The sequence below is a fragment of the Saccoglossus kowalevskii genome, chromosome 14, assembly GCF_978046115.1.
Source record: "Saccoglossus kowalevskii chromosome 14, keSacKowa6.1, whole genome shotgun sequence".
Lineage (NCBI taxonomy): Eukaryota > Metazoa > Hemichordata > Enteropneusta > Harrimaniidae > Saccoglossus > Saccoglossus kowalevskii.
Genome location: NC_140654.1, coordinates 26,417,599 through 26,432,533, shown reverse-complemented (window position 1 = coordinate 26,432,533; position 14,935 = coordinate 26,417,599). Strand labels below are relative to the sequence as shown.

The following is a 14,935-nucleotide window of genomic DNA, read 5'->3' as shown; positions in this document are numbered from 1 at the left end:
CATGATGAGTAAGTACTAGTGAGTATTATAGTGAGTGAGTACTAGTGAATATTATGGTGAGTACTAGTGAGTATTATAGTGAGTGATTACTAGTGAGTATCATGGTGAGGGAGTACTAGTGAGTAGTATAGTGATTGAGTACTAGTGAGTATCATGGTGAGTGAGTACTAGTGAGTAGTATAGTGAGTGAGTACTAGTGAGTATCATGGTGAGTGAGTACTAGTGAGTATCATAGTGAGTGAGTACTAGTGAGTATCATAGTAAGTACTGGTGAGTAGTATAGTGAGTGAGTACTAGTGAGTATCATAGCGAGTGAGTATGAGTGAGTATCATAGCGAGTGAGTACTAGCGAGTATTATAGTTAGTGAGTGAGTACTAGTGAGTATCATAGTGAGTGATTACTAGTAAGTATCATAGTGAGTGAGTACTAGTGAGTATTATAGTGAGTGAGTACTAGTGAGTATCATAGTAAGTACTGGTGAGTAGTATAGTGAGTGAGTACTAGTGAGTATCATAGCGAGTGAGTACGAGTGAGTATCATAGCGAGTGAGTACTAGTGAGTATTATAGTGAGTGAGTACTAGTGAGTATTATAGTGAGTACGAGTGAGTATCATAGCGAGTGAGTACGAGTGAGTATTATAGTGAGTGAGTATCATAGCGAGTGAGTACGAGTATCATAGCAAGCGAGTACTAGTGAGTATTATAGTGAGTGAGTACGAGTGAGTATCATAGCGAGTGAGTACTAGTGAGTATTATAGTGAGTACTAGTGAGTATCATGGTGAGTGATTACTAGTGAGTATTATAGTGAGTGAGTACTAGTGAGTATCATAGTAAGCACTGGTGAATCGTATAGTGAGTGAGTACTAGTGAGTATCATAGCGAGTGAGTACGAGTATCATAGCGAGTACTAGTGAGTATTATAGTGAGTGAGTACTAGTGAGTATCATAGTGAGTGAGTACTAGTGAGTATTATAGTGAGTGAGTACTAGTGAGTATCATAGTAAGTACTGGTGAGTAGTATAGTGAGTGAGTACTAGTGAGTATCATAGCGAGTGAGTACGAGTGAGTATCATAGCGAGTGAGTACTAGCGAGTATTATAGTTAATGAGTGAGTACTAGTGAGTATCATAGTGAGTGATTACTAGTAAGTATCATAGTGAGTACTAGTGAGTATTATAGTGAGTGAGTACTAGTGAGTATCATAGTAAGTACTGGTGAGTAGTATAGTGAGTGAGTACTAGTGAGTATCATAGCGAGTGAGTACGAGTGAGTATCATAGCGAGTGAGTACTAGTGAGTATTATAGTGAGTGAGTACTAGTGAGTATTATAGTGAGTACGAGTATCATAGCGAGTGAGTACGAGTGAGTATTATAGTGAGTGAGTATCATAGCGAGTGAGTACGAGTATCATAGCAAGCGAGTACTAGTGAGTATTATAGTGAGTGAGTACGAGTGAGTATCATAGCGAGTGAGTACTAGTGAGTATTATAGTGAGTACTAGTGAGTATCATGGTGAGTGATTACTAGTGAGTATTATAGTGAGTGAGTACTAGTGAGTATCATAGTAAGCACTGGTGAGTCGTATAGTGAGTGAGTACTAGTGAGTATCATAGCGAGTGAGTACGAGTATCATAGCGAGTACTAGTGAGTATTATAGTCAGTGAGTACTAGTGAGTATCATAGTGAGTGAGTACTAGTGAGTATTATAGTGAGTGAGTACTAGTGAGTATCATAGTAAGTACTGGTGAGTAGTATAGTGAGTGAGTACTAGTGAGTATCATAGCGAGTGAGTACTAGTGAGTATTATAGTGAGTACTAGTGAGTATTATAGTGAGTGAGTGCTAGTGAGTATCATGGTGAGTGAGTACTAGTGAGTATTATAGTGAGTGAGTACTAGTGAGTATCATGGTGAGTGAGTACTAGTGAGTATTATGGTGAGTGAGTACTAGTGAGTATCATAGTGAGTGAGTACTAGTGAGTATTATAGTGAGTACTAGTGAGTATTATGGTGAGTGAGTACTAGTGAGTATTATAGTGAGTGAGTACTAGTGAGTATTATAGCGAGTGAGTATCATAGTGAGTACTAGTGACTATCATGGTGAGTATCATATTGAGTCCTAGTTTGTATCATATTGAGTACTAGTGTGTATCATAGTGAGTACTAGTGAGTGAGTACTAGTGTGTATTATAGTGAGTGAGTACTAGTGAGTATCATAGTGAGTACTAGTGTGTATCATAGTGAGTACTAGTGAGTACTAGTGAGTATCATGGTGAGTGAGTTTCATAGTGAGTGAGTACTAGTGTGTATCATAGTGAGTGAGTACTAGTGCGTATTATAGTGAGTACTAGTGAGTATCTTAGTGAGTGAGTATCATAGTGAGTGAGTACTAGTGAGTATCATGGTGAGTGAGTATCATAGTGAGTGAGTGTCATAGTGAGTACTAGTGTGTATCAAAGTGAGTACTAGTGAGTAACATAGTGAGTACAAGTGTGTATCATAGTGAGTACTAGTGAGCATCATATTAAATATTGTAGTGAGTGAGTATCATAGTGAGTGAGTATCATTGAGTGAGAACTAGTGAGTATCATAGTGAGGGAGTACTGGTGAATATCATAGTGAGTGAGTACTAGTGAGTATCATAGTGAGTGAGTACTAGTGAGTATCATAGTGAATACTAGTATATATCATAGTGAGTACTAGTGAGTATCATATTGAATATCATAGTGAGTGAGTATCATAGTGAGTGAGTACTAAGGAGTATCATAGTGAGTACTAGTATCATATTGAATATCATAGTGAGTGAGTGAGTATCATAGTGAGTGAGTATCATAGTGTGTACTAGTGAGTATCATTGCGAGTGAGTACTGGTGAGTATCATAGTGAGTGAGTACTAGTGAGTATCATAGTGAGTGAGTACTAGTGAGTATCATAGTGAGTGAGTACTGGTGAGTATCATAGTGAGTATTAGTGAGTATCATATTGAATATCATAGTGAGTGAGGATCACAGTGAGTGAGTACTAGTGGGTGTCATAGTGAGTGAGTACTGGTGAGTATCATAGTGAGTGAGTACTAGTGAGTATCATAGTGAGTAAGTACTGGTGAGTATTATAGTGAGTGAGTACTAGTGAGTATCATAGTGATTATCAGTGAGTACTAGTTTGTATCATATTGAGCACCAGTGTGTATCATAGTGATTACTAGTGAGTATTATGGTGAGTATCATGGTGAGTGAGTATCATAGTGAGTGAGTGTCATAGTGAGTGAGTACTAGTGTGTATCAAAGTGAGTACTAGTGAGTGAGTTTCGTAGTGAGTGAGTATCATATTGAGTGAGAACTAGTGAGTATCATAGTGAGTGAGTACTGGTGAATATCATAGTGAGTGAGTATCATAGTGAGTGGGTACTAGTGAGTATCATAGTGAATACTAGTATATATCATAGTGAGTACTAGTATCATATTGAATATCATAGTGAGTGAGTATCATAGTGAGTGAGTACTAGTGAGTATCATATTGAGTGAGAACTAGTGAGTATCATAGTGAGTGAGTACTAGTGAGTATCATAGTGAGTGAGTACTAGTGAGTATCATAGTGAGTACTAGAGAGTATCATATTGAATATCATAGTGAGTGAGTATCATAGTGAGTGAGTACTAGTATCATATTGAATATCATAGTGAGTGAGTATCATAGTGAGTGAGTACTAGTGAGTATCATAGTGAGTGAGTACTAGTGAGTATCATACTGAGTAAGTACTGGTGAGTATCATAGTGAGTGAGAACTAGTGAGTATCATAGTGAGTGAGTACTGGTGAGTATCATAGTGAGTGAGTACTAGTGAGTATCATAGTGAGTACTAGTGAGTATCATAGTGAGTGCGAACTAGTATCATAGTGAGTACTAGTATCATAGTGAGTGAGAATTAGTATTATAATGAGTGAGTACTAGTGAGTATCATTGTGAGTGCGAACTAGTATCATATTTAGTGACTACTAGTGAGTATCATTGAGTACTAGTGAGTATCATAGTAAGTACTAGTGAGTATCATTGAGTACTAGTGAGTATCATAGTGAATATCATTGAGTACTAGTGAGTATCATAGTAAGTACTAGTGAGTATCATAGTACTAGTGTGTATCATAGTGAGTGAGTACTAGTGGGTACATTAGTGAGTGAAATTCATAAAAGGTGTTGAAACCTTATTTTTGCAGCATTGTGTATCTGCCTGTCATAATGGCAAACCTGGTAAAGCAAAGCGTATAGTTATGAAAGCGAATAAAATGTTAGATGGAGCAACAAATATTGACTTACTTCGCGGAAGGCTGTTAACATTCAAAGGTCTCGCATACACAAAAGAGAAGCGTCTTGGAAAAGCCCAATCTTGTTTTGAGGATGCAATTCAGGTCAGTTTGAAAGAACAGTTCAGAAGATTACATGCAGATACAAGTGGAAAGTATGTTTTGGGGTTAGCAATAATGGTATTGAATGGCATTATCGTGTTGTGTCATCGTCGTCAAGCTGTCCTTAAATCAAGCCATAAAATTATACAGTAGATTGCTTATTTTCATCTTTCACATACTGTATATATATATATATATATATATATATAGCTAGCATAGCTAATGTCTCCACATTGATAGCTGACTCACATAAACAAATGGTGTTATAAATTAACACATTCAAATTACTGTCTGGATAACGTCTCATTACCAAATGCACATGCTCCAATTATGACACAGAACAGCACAATTATCTTAGACATCGAGAAAAGTCAACAGAAGCAAAAAGTCACCGCATAAATCACACAAATACATATTTATCTCATTGAACTCAGGCAAGAAAAATTACAGGATTGATTTGAACGATACTAGACCTAAACATTATAAAATGGGACCTGACTGAAAAACTTGCCCACATGCATGCAAGAAAAAAAGCATGGTTTTGAAATCTTGTGTAAGCTAGCATTCTCCCAACAATACATCTTTACATGTTTTGATTCACAATTTATCTGCCGAAATGCAACAACCTGCCAAGATCCATGACAAAGTGAAAAGTAATCAATAGCAGTCAACCCTCCCATTATATCCAGCCATTACACAGCAAACCATTACCCTCTGATACACTTTAGATTATCAGAGAGGCAACTACTTGAATAGCCAGACACTTTTTCATGCCTGTAGGCTGTTTTAGTGTCCATTCTGAACTGTTTTCCATAAATATGCACAATAGTATGCTGCCCTCTATGTTTTATCAGTGTACATACTGTGTATTTTCGTTTTCATCGTGTGGGTCACACCTAAATTCTAAGAAATACGTGGGCCATAGCCCTCTAAAATTAGTCTGACTATTCAAATAGTTTCCCCTCTGGGCATTGTGCCCAAGTACCAGTGTTTAAATCCATTACTGAATATTTACACAGTGTATCATAATCAATTCAAATTCAAACTAAAAGTGTTAAAAAACAGTGTTTTCAATAGTCAAAATGATCAAAAATTTAGTAGAGCATATTTACTATGGTTACATTCTCCTATATCTAAGCTTTCAGATGATATATAGGTTGCTAAAGTAGCATGCTTAGTGTATTTTACATAATGTCTAAATCACAGACCATTTTTTACCCTGTTGCTACTGTAAAATATTATATTTTCACTGAAGGAATGATACAGTTAAAATAAAATTCAGTGAATATACCTTTTTTCCTATCTTTTACATTCAACTTGCCAAAAATCAGTGAAAATAAATTACATACAAAACTTTCTTTTTCAGCAACAATTTATTCTAACACAAAGTATTTTACAGTACCTTAAGGTTTAGCATATTTCCTTATTTCATTGTTTATTCTCTACGCTGTCTAATAAAATTGATCTTTATTCTCTGTCCGTCTCACCAGATATTCAATGTGAGTGATTCTTATCCTCATTTCCATGGAAGCTGCTTGTATCACATGACATGCATTGAGTATGATGTACTATGTCGACAATCAAGTCCAGAACAAAAGGTGTTCAAGGTATTTTAATGCTGCTGAGAACGAATGAAATAAATTAAACATGCCCAGATTTTGTGTTTTGTATGTTTATATGGCTAAATTGGAGTCTGTCCACTGGAGGGCGCTGTTCCCTTTTCTAGCTGCATGCTGGAAAAATTATTCACAGCATAAGAAAATTTCTGCTTACAACTCTTCCAAGGGGTTACAATTATAATATGATCTAAATCTAAATCCTACTTTAGTTGATAAACTGTTGTTTGTTGAGTACAACAGCAAATATTCTGTTAGTGGTGAAAGCCAACATACCTTCACGATGGATTATTATTTACATTACTGGTTTACTGATTCAATCCCAAGATGGCTGACTGACAGTCATTTTGTGTTTTTTAGCTCCCGTGAAACGGAGCTTATGTGGTACCGTTGTCTGTGACTCTGTGACTCTGTGACTAAAATTTGTTCCACTGATAACTCAAGATCTACAATTTCAATTCAAATGAAATTTGGCACACAGCTAATATATGATGAGTAGATGCGCTGATTAGATTTTAATGCAATTCCATGCATATTAATTAGTTAATTATTGCATTAATTAGTTCGGACTCAGTATCTGTATCTTAGAAATGCCTGGACCAATCACAATCAAACTTTACACATACATCATACATGATTTTATACATGTGCACGTCAATTTGTTTCATGATCTGATTCAAGATGGCCGAATGGCGGCCATTTTTGTGTTAAAAAAACTTAAAAATCAAGCATTTCTTGGCTATTTACAGATGTATTTTGTTCAAACTTGGTATATACAATAGACATTATAGGACCTTGATGCAAATAATTTTGTTTTTCAGATAAGATTCAAAATGGCCGACTGGCGGCCATTTTGATTTAATGAATGGGCTTCAGGACCCATATCTCAGACTTGTTTTGACTGATTATGTTAAAATTTTAAATATTCATTATAGATCATGTCATAGATATACAGATATATTGGTTTGACAAGTACTTGTTTGACGATCAGATACAAATGTCAATCATTTTAATGTTAAAAAATCATATTCATGACATGGTTATATTCCAGCCATATTACTATAAACAAAACTATTTATCTTAAATTTGATAACTATTACGGGGACTGTGCCATGCATGGCTTGTTAATTTATAATTTAGAGTCCTTAAAGTTTCTTAACAAATATTTGACTAGGGTGAGTAGCCTAATTTGCATATTGCAATAACGTATTCTGTCGCAAAAAAAAACTGGTAATATTTCATTGGAAGGTCTGCAAATTTGCGAATTTTAGTATATAATGATTTATTATATCATGATGGATGTTATTTGAGCAGATACAGCGACTAAAAACATCAAATGTATACGAGTATGGGGAGTACGCGATTTTCATGAACGCAAGATCAATTTCACTTTGTGCGTCATATTCATCAATGGACAAAATCGAAGACAGATGCCGTACAACTTTCTGCCAATCTTGATTCGTAAATGTGCTGGTTACCGGTACATGTACAGTGTTCTCCTCGGGCCTGCGTCGCTTAGACAATAGCCGCATAACTTTCGTTTCGCCCACGATTCTGCAATGTTCTCATCAGGTCTTTTAAGGGTATCGGGTCCGATACTGTTCTTTCTTTCCACGATACTGTTTCCCTCAAGCTGGGCCGTTTCCAGGCCATTGTTTTGCAATGATGAATCAGAACAGAACAATTCATGTGAACTGATCGATCCTAACTTATTATCTGGATACTCGTATTACCTGCGGATACTTCGGCTTACTTTCAAGCATGAATATAGAAGGAAATCAACGATTTTTTTTCAGTATCGTTCCAGACTTTGCAAGAAATTTATATAATAATCACAGTGATCACTACTATTGGGTTCAAAAATTATTTATGATCATTCAAAATATAGTGGCCATGGCTGTCTGTTCAACCCAGTACTGGCCTTCACCGCTATTGCGACGCCACGAGCAGAGAAAAGGAAAGCTGAATCCCCGCGTCTACACTTAATCCATGTATAAGGCAGACACCCGACAGCAACAGCAAGGAAGTTTGTCAGTTTTATTCAAGATATAAATTTTCTATTTTACGCATTGAAGCTACACAACGTGACTTAAAGCACTTCAAATGTGATCTAATTTGTAAACAATCTCTTTGCACACGACTCCCAGTGTCTTCTCCTCGAGCAGACAGTAATGTTTCACATTTGTTTTCGCATGGTTTCCATCTTACTCAAATAAGACGAAGCAGTTGATTCCTATTTTACCTAGTGTTTTTTCTTGTTTGATATTTTTAAACAAAAATGCACTCATTAAACAAATAGTAAATATGGGAATTTTTTGTTTTTGCCGAACGAGAATAAGGAAGACAAAATGGTGGTAGTTTTGTGTAGGGTTGATCGCGATTTTTGGTTTATCTCAAAAGCACATCTCACAAATGAAATATTTTTTTTTGCGCGAAAATTTGATAGCAATTAAACAAATTTCAATCGTTGGCGTATGTAAGGGCTGGATCACTTACTTTCAAGGGCTCAAAGTCCGAACGAACATTAAACTACGATGTTTTTATTTATCTGTTCTAGGTATGTTGTACCATGGAGGTAAAAAGAGTTACCTCCATGGTTGTACAGATTTTTAGTTGTACTGTTTTGATGATTTAATTTCAAGAATCTGTCAAGGAAACAATTTGTTGTTACTTTACATGTTCATGTAGATTTAATTTAGCGGATTTTACTTATCAGCGAAAATAGCGAAATTTGCCCATTGCGTCAGGAAGATCTATCCCGATTTGCTGCACTGAGGTTAATTGCAGTTTTTACTACTCCGTCGCTAATGACACTAATTACCAAGAATTAAAAAAACAAGTGAAATTAAGTCGCATTGGGAAAAAAAAAACATAGGAAAATCAAAGCAAAAATTATTCAACTGCAGACGAGACAAACCCCGACCTCTAGAAATACCTCATTCATAGAGTGCCTCATTAGTGCCCTTTGTTTACAAGTATAGTGTCCTTGCATGTTTTTCAAAATGCCCATATCAAAATCATGTGTTTCCATATACAGTATGTCATAGATTCTCAGACATCATGATCAATTTTATTGATGGATTGACCTACATGAAATTACATTCACATATTAGGCAAAGCCTATACCTTTAATAATACATGCTCTGATCACACGGGAGCTATTTACAGTTTAACTTTGATTGAAATGTGGTATTTATGCCATCAGTTTTTGTTCAAATTTGATACCTAGATTGTATATTTTAGATTACATGTTCATGGCAATTTGTTTTACAATTGAATCAAAGATGGCTGTCTGGTAGCCATCTTGCTTTTTGACTATACTACTACATTATGAACCATTTTCATTCATATTTGGCACATACATCATACATATAGGAATATATGTTCATGTCAGTTTGTTCTATAATCAGATCAAAGATCATGTTGGACAGGATTTGTTGGTTTTCATTCAAATTTGTAACATTACACATGTTGAGATACATGTCCATAATGACCAATTGGCCGCCATCTTGTTTTTTCGAAATGTTTGGTTGACTTTTTTTTCTCTTTAAATTATACATGTTACAATACACGCCCATGACAATTAGTTTCACAATATGATCAAAGATGGTTGTCTACCTGGAATCTTGCTTTTTGACCAAACTACTAGATCTCTGTACATGAGGGAATTCAGTTTTAATTGATACAAAAAATGCATGAATAGCATATCCTGTTAATTTTTTACCAAATATTTTGATTTAAGAAGTTATTTCATACATCTAATTTATGTTGATACTAGACCACCCAATTATATACTCTCAAATACTAACTATGCTTTTGGTTCATAATTTTGGCATGAATAACATTTCCCCTAATTCCAACTTGAGTTGGTTTGTTCAAGTTTGCCTGATGACTTTTCCCTGGAACTGCCTTAACCAATTAACTTGTTGCTGGAATACTTGTAATTGCAGTAGTGTCTCTGAACCAAAAACTATTAATGGCCAGAACCCATCATCCATGTCCTGTTACTGATGTTTTGTTGCAGTGCCAACATGCTTAACAATGAAAAAAGGGCCAGAACCCATCACCCATGTCCTGTCATTGATGCTTTGTTGCAGTGCCAACATGCTTAACAATGAAAAAAGGGACAGAACTAATCACCCATGTCCTGTCACTGATGCTTTGTTGCCGTGCCAACATGCTTAACAATGAAAAAAGGGCCAGAACTAATCACCCATGTCCTGTCACTGATGCTTTGTTGCAGTGCCAACATGCTTAACAATGAAAAAAGGGCCAGAACCCATCACCCATGTCCTGTCACTGATGCTTTGTTGCAGTGCCAACATGCTTAATAATGAAAAAAGGGCCAGAACCCATCACCCATGTCCTGTCACTGATGCTTTGTTGCAGTGCCAACATGCTTAACAATGAAAAAAGGGTCAGAACCCATCACCCATGCCCTGTCACTGATGCTTTGTTGCAGTGCCAACATGCTTAACAATGAAAAAAGGGTCAGAACTAATCACCCATGTCCTGTCACTGATGCTTTGTTGCAGTGCCAACATGCTTAACACTGAAAAAAGGGCCAGAACCCATCACCCATGTCCTGTCACTGATGCTTTGTTGCAGTGCCAACATGCTTAACAATGAAAAAAGGGTCAGAACTAATCACCCATGTCCTGTCACTGATGCTTTGTTGCAGTGCCAACATGCTTAACAATGAAAAAAGGGCCAGAACCCATCACCCATGTCCTGTCATTGATGCTTTGTTGCAGTGCCAACATGCTTAACAATGAAAAAAGGGACAGAACTAATCACCCATGTCCTGTCACTGATGCTTTGTTGCAGTGCCAACATGCTTAACAATGAAAAAAGGACAGAACTAATCACCCATGTCCTGTCACTGATGCTTTGTTGCAGTGCCAACATGCTTAACAATGAAAAAAGGGTCAGAACTAATCACCCATGTCCTGTCACTGAATGCTTTGTTGCAGTGCCAACATACTTAACAATGAAAAAAGGGTCAGAACTAATCACCCATGTCCTGTCACTGATGCTTTGTTGCAGTGCCAACATGCTTAACAATGAAAAAAGGGACAGAACTAATCACCCATGTCCTGTCACTAATGCTTTGTTGCCGTGCCAACATGCTTAACAATGAAAAAAAGGCCAGAACTAATCACCCATGTCCTGTCACTGATGCTTTGTTGCAGTGCCAACATGCTTAACAATGAAAAAAGAATCAGAACTCATCACCCATGTCCTGTCACTGATGTTTTGTTGCAGTGCCAACATGCTTAACAATGAAAAAAGGGCCAGAACTCATCACCCATGTCCTGTCACTGATGCTTTGTTGCAGTGCCAACATGCTTAACAATGAAAAATGGGCCAGAACTAATCACCCATGTCCTGTCACTGATGCTTTGTTGCAGTGCCAACATGCTTAACAATGAAAAAAGGGCCAGAACCCATCACCCATGTCCTGTCACTGATGCTTTGTTGCAGTGCCAACATGCTTAACAATGAAAAAAGGGCCAGAACTAATCACCCATGTCCTGTCACTGATGCTTTGTTGCAGTGCCAACATGCTTAACAATGAAAAAAGGGACAGAACTAATCACCCATGTCCTGTCACTAATGCTTCGTTGCCTTGCCAACATGCTTAACAATGAAAAAAAGGCCAGAACTAATCACCCATGTCCTGTCACTGATGCTTTGTTGCAGTGCCAACATGCTTAACAATGAAAAAAGAATCAGAACTCATCACCCATGTCCTGTCACTGATGTTTTGTTGCAGTGCCAACATGCTTAACAATGAAAAAAGGGACAGAACTAATCACCCATGTCCTGTCAGTGATGCTTTGTTGCCGTGCCAACATGCTTAACAATGAAAAAAGGGCCAGAACTAATCACCCATGTCCTGTCACTGATGCTTTGTTGCAGTGCCAACATGCTTAACAATGAAACAAAGGGCCAGAACTAATCACCCATGTCCTGTCACTGATGCTTTGTTGCAGTGCCAAAATGCTTAACAATGAAAAAAGGGCCAGAACCCATCACCCATGTCCTGTCATTGATGCTTTGTTGCAGTGCCAACATGCTTAACAATGAAAAAAGGGACAGAACTAATCACCCATGTCCTGTCACTGATGCTTTGTTGCAGTGCCAACATGCTTAACAATGAAAAAAGGGCCAGAACCCATCACCCATGTCCTGTCATTGATGCTTTGTTGCAGTGCCAACATGCTTAACAATGAAAAAAGGGTCAGAACTAATCACCCATGTCCTGTCACTGATGCTTTGTTGCAGTGCCAACATGCTTAACAATGAAAAAAGGGTCAGAACTCATCACCCATGTCCTGTCACTGATGCTTTGTTGCAGTGCCAACATGCTTAACAATGAAAAAAGGGACAGAACCCATCACCCATGTCCTGTCACTGATGCTTTTTGCAGTGCCAACATGCTTAACAATGAAAAAAGGGTCAGAACTAATCACCCATGTCCTGTCATTGATGCTTGTTGCAGTGCCAACATGCTTAACAATGAAAAAAGGGTCAGAACTAATCACGAATGTCCTGTCACTGATGCTTTGTTGCAGTGCCAACATGCTTAACAATGAAAAAAGGGTCAGAACTAATCACCCATGTCCTGTCACTGATGCTTTGTTGCAGTGCCAACATGCTTAACAATGAAAAAAGGGCCAGAACCCATCACCCATGTCCTGTCACTGATGCTTTGTTGCAGTGCCAACATGCTTAACAATGAAAAAAGGGCCAGAACCCATCACCCATGTCCTGTCACTGATGCTTTGTTGCAGTGCCAACATGCTTAACAATGAAAAAAGGGCCAGAACCCATCACCCATGTCCTGTCACTGATGCTTTGTTGCAGTGCCAACATGCTTAACAATGAAAAAAGGGCCAGAACCCATCACCCATGTCCTGTCACTGATGCTTTGTTGCAGTGCCAACATGCTTAACAATGAAAAAAGGGTCAGAACTAATCACCCATGTCCTGTCACTGATGCTTTGTTGCAGTGCCAACATGCTTAACAATGAAAAAAGGGCCAGAACCCATCACCCATGTCCTGTCATTGATGCTTTGTTGCAGTGCCAACATGCTTAACAATGAAAAAAGGGTCAGAACTAATCACCCATGTCCTGTCACTGATGCTTTGTTGCAGTGCCAACATGCTTAACAATGAAAAAAGGGTCAGAACTAATCACCCATGCCCTGTCACTGATGCTTTGTTGCAGTGCCAACATGCTTAACAATGAAAAAAGGGTCAGAACTAATCACCCATGTCCTGTCACTGATGCTTTGTTGCAGTGCCAACATGCTTAACAATGAAAAAAGGGCCAGAACCCATCACCCATGTCCTGTCATTGATGCTTTGTTGCAGTGCCAACATGCTTAACAATGAAAAAAGGGTCAGAACTAATCACCCATGCCCTTGTCACTGATGCTTTGTTGCAGTGCCAACATGCTTAACAATGAAAAAAGGGACAGAACTAATCACCCATGTCCTGTCATTGATGCTTTGTTGCAGTGCCAACATGCTTAACAATGAAAAAAGGGTCAGAACTCATCACCCATGTCCTGTCACTGATGCTTTGTTGCAGTTCCAACATGCTTAACAATGAAAAAAAGGTCAGAACTAATCACCCATGTCCTGTCACTGAATGCTTTGTTGCAGTGCCAACATGCTTAACAATGAAAAAAGGGTCAGAACTAATCACCCATGTCCTGTCACTGATGCTTTGTTGCAGTGCCAACATGCTTAACAATGAAAAAAGGGACAGAACTAATCACCCATGTCCTGTCACTAATGCTTTGTTGCCGTGCCAACATGCTTAACAATGAAAAAAGGGCCAGAACCCATCACCCATGTCCTGTCACTGATGCTTTGTTGCAGTGCCAACATGCTTAACAATGAAAAAAGGGTCAGAACTAATCACCCATGTCCTGTCACTGATGCTTTGTTGCAGTGCCAACATGCTTAACAATGAAAAAAGGGTCAGAACTAATCACCCATGTCCTGTCACTGATGCTTTGTTGCAGTGCCAACATGCTTAACAATGAAAAAGGGTCAGAAGTAATCACCCATGTCCTGTCACTGATGCTTTGTTGCAGTGCCAACATGCTTAACAATGAAAAAAGGGTCAGAACTAATCACCCATGTCCTGTCACTGATGCTTTGTTGCAGTGCCAACATGCTTAACAATGAAAAAAGGGCCAGAACCCATCACCCATGTCCTGTCATTGATGCTTTGTTGCAGTGCCAACATGCTTAACAATGAAAAAAGGGCCAGAACCCATCACCCATGTCCTGTCACTGATGTTTTGTTGCAGTGCCAACATGCTTAACAATGAAAAAAGGGTCAGAACTAATCACCCATGTCCTGTCACTGATGCTTTGTTGCAGTGCCAACATGCTTAACAATGAAAAAGGGTCAGAACTAATCACCCATGTCCTGTCACTGATGCTTTGTTGCAGTGCCAACATGCTTAACAATGAAAAAGGGCCAGAACTAATCACCCATGTCCTGTCACTGATGCTTTGTTGCAGTGCCAACATGCTTAACACTGAAAAAGGGCCAGAACTAATCACCCATGTCCTGTCACTGATGCTTTGTTGCAGTGCCAACATGCTTAACAATGAAAAAGGGCCAGAACTAATCACCCATGTCCTGTCACTGATGCTTTGTTGCAGTGCCAACATGCTTAACACTGAAAAAAGAACCAGAACTCATCACCCATGTCCTGTCACTGATGCTTTGTTGCAGTGCCAACATGCTTAACAATGAAAAAAGGGTCAGAACTAATCACCCATGTCCTGTCACTGATGCTTTGTTGCAGTGCCAACATGCTTAATGAAAAAAGGGCCAGAACCCATCACCCATGTCCTGTCATTGATGCTTTGTTGCAGTGCCAACATGC

General features: G+C 38.3%; 1 protein-coding gene across 1 annotated transcript in view; it reads left to right on the top strand.

The window, feature by feature from the left end:
* LOC144353338 (uncharacterized) overlaps window positions 1–14,935 on the top strand; it is a 29,003-nt gene that overhangs the window by 11,655 nt on the left and 2,413 nt on the right. Inside the window, exons 6-7 of the mRNA XM_085508078.1 lie at window positions 4,212–4,403; window positions 5,891–6,007. Of these exons, the coding sequence (XP_085364204.1) occupies window positions 4,212–4,403; window positions 5,891–6,007 (309 nt within the window). The remainder of the gene's footprint in view (window positions 1–4,211; window positions 4,404–5,890; window positions 6,008–14,935) is intronic.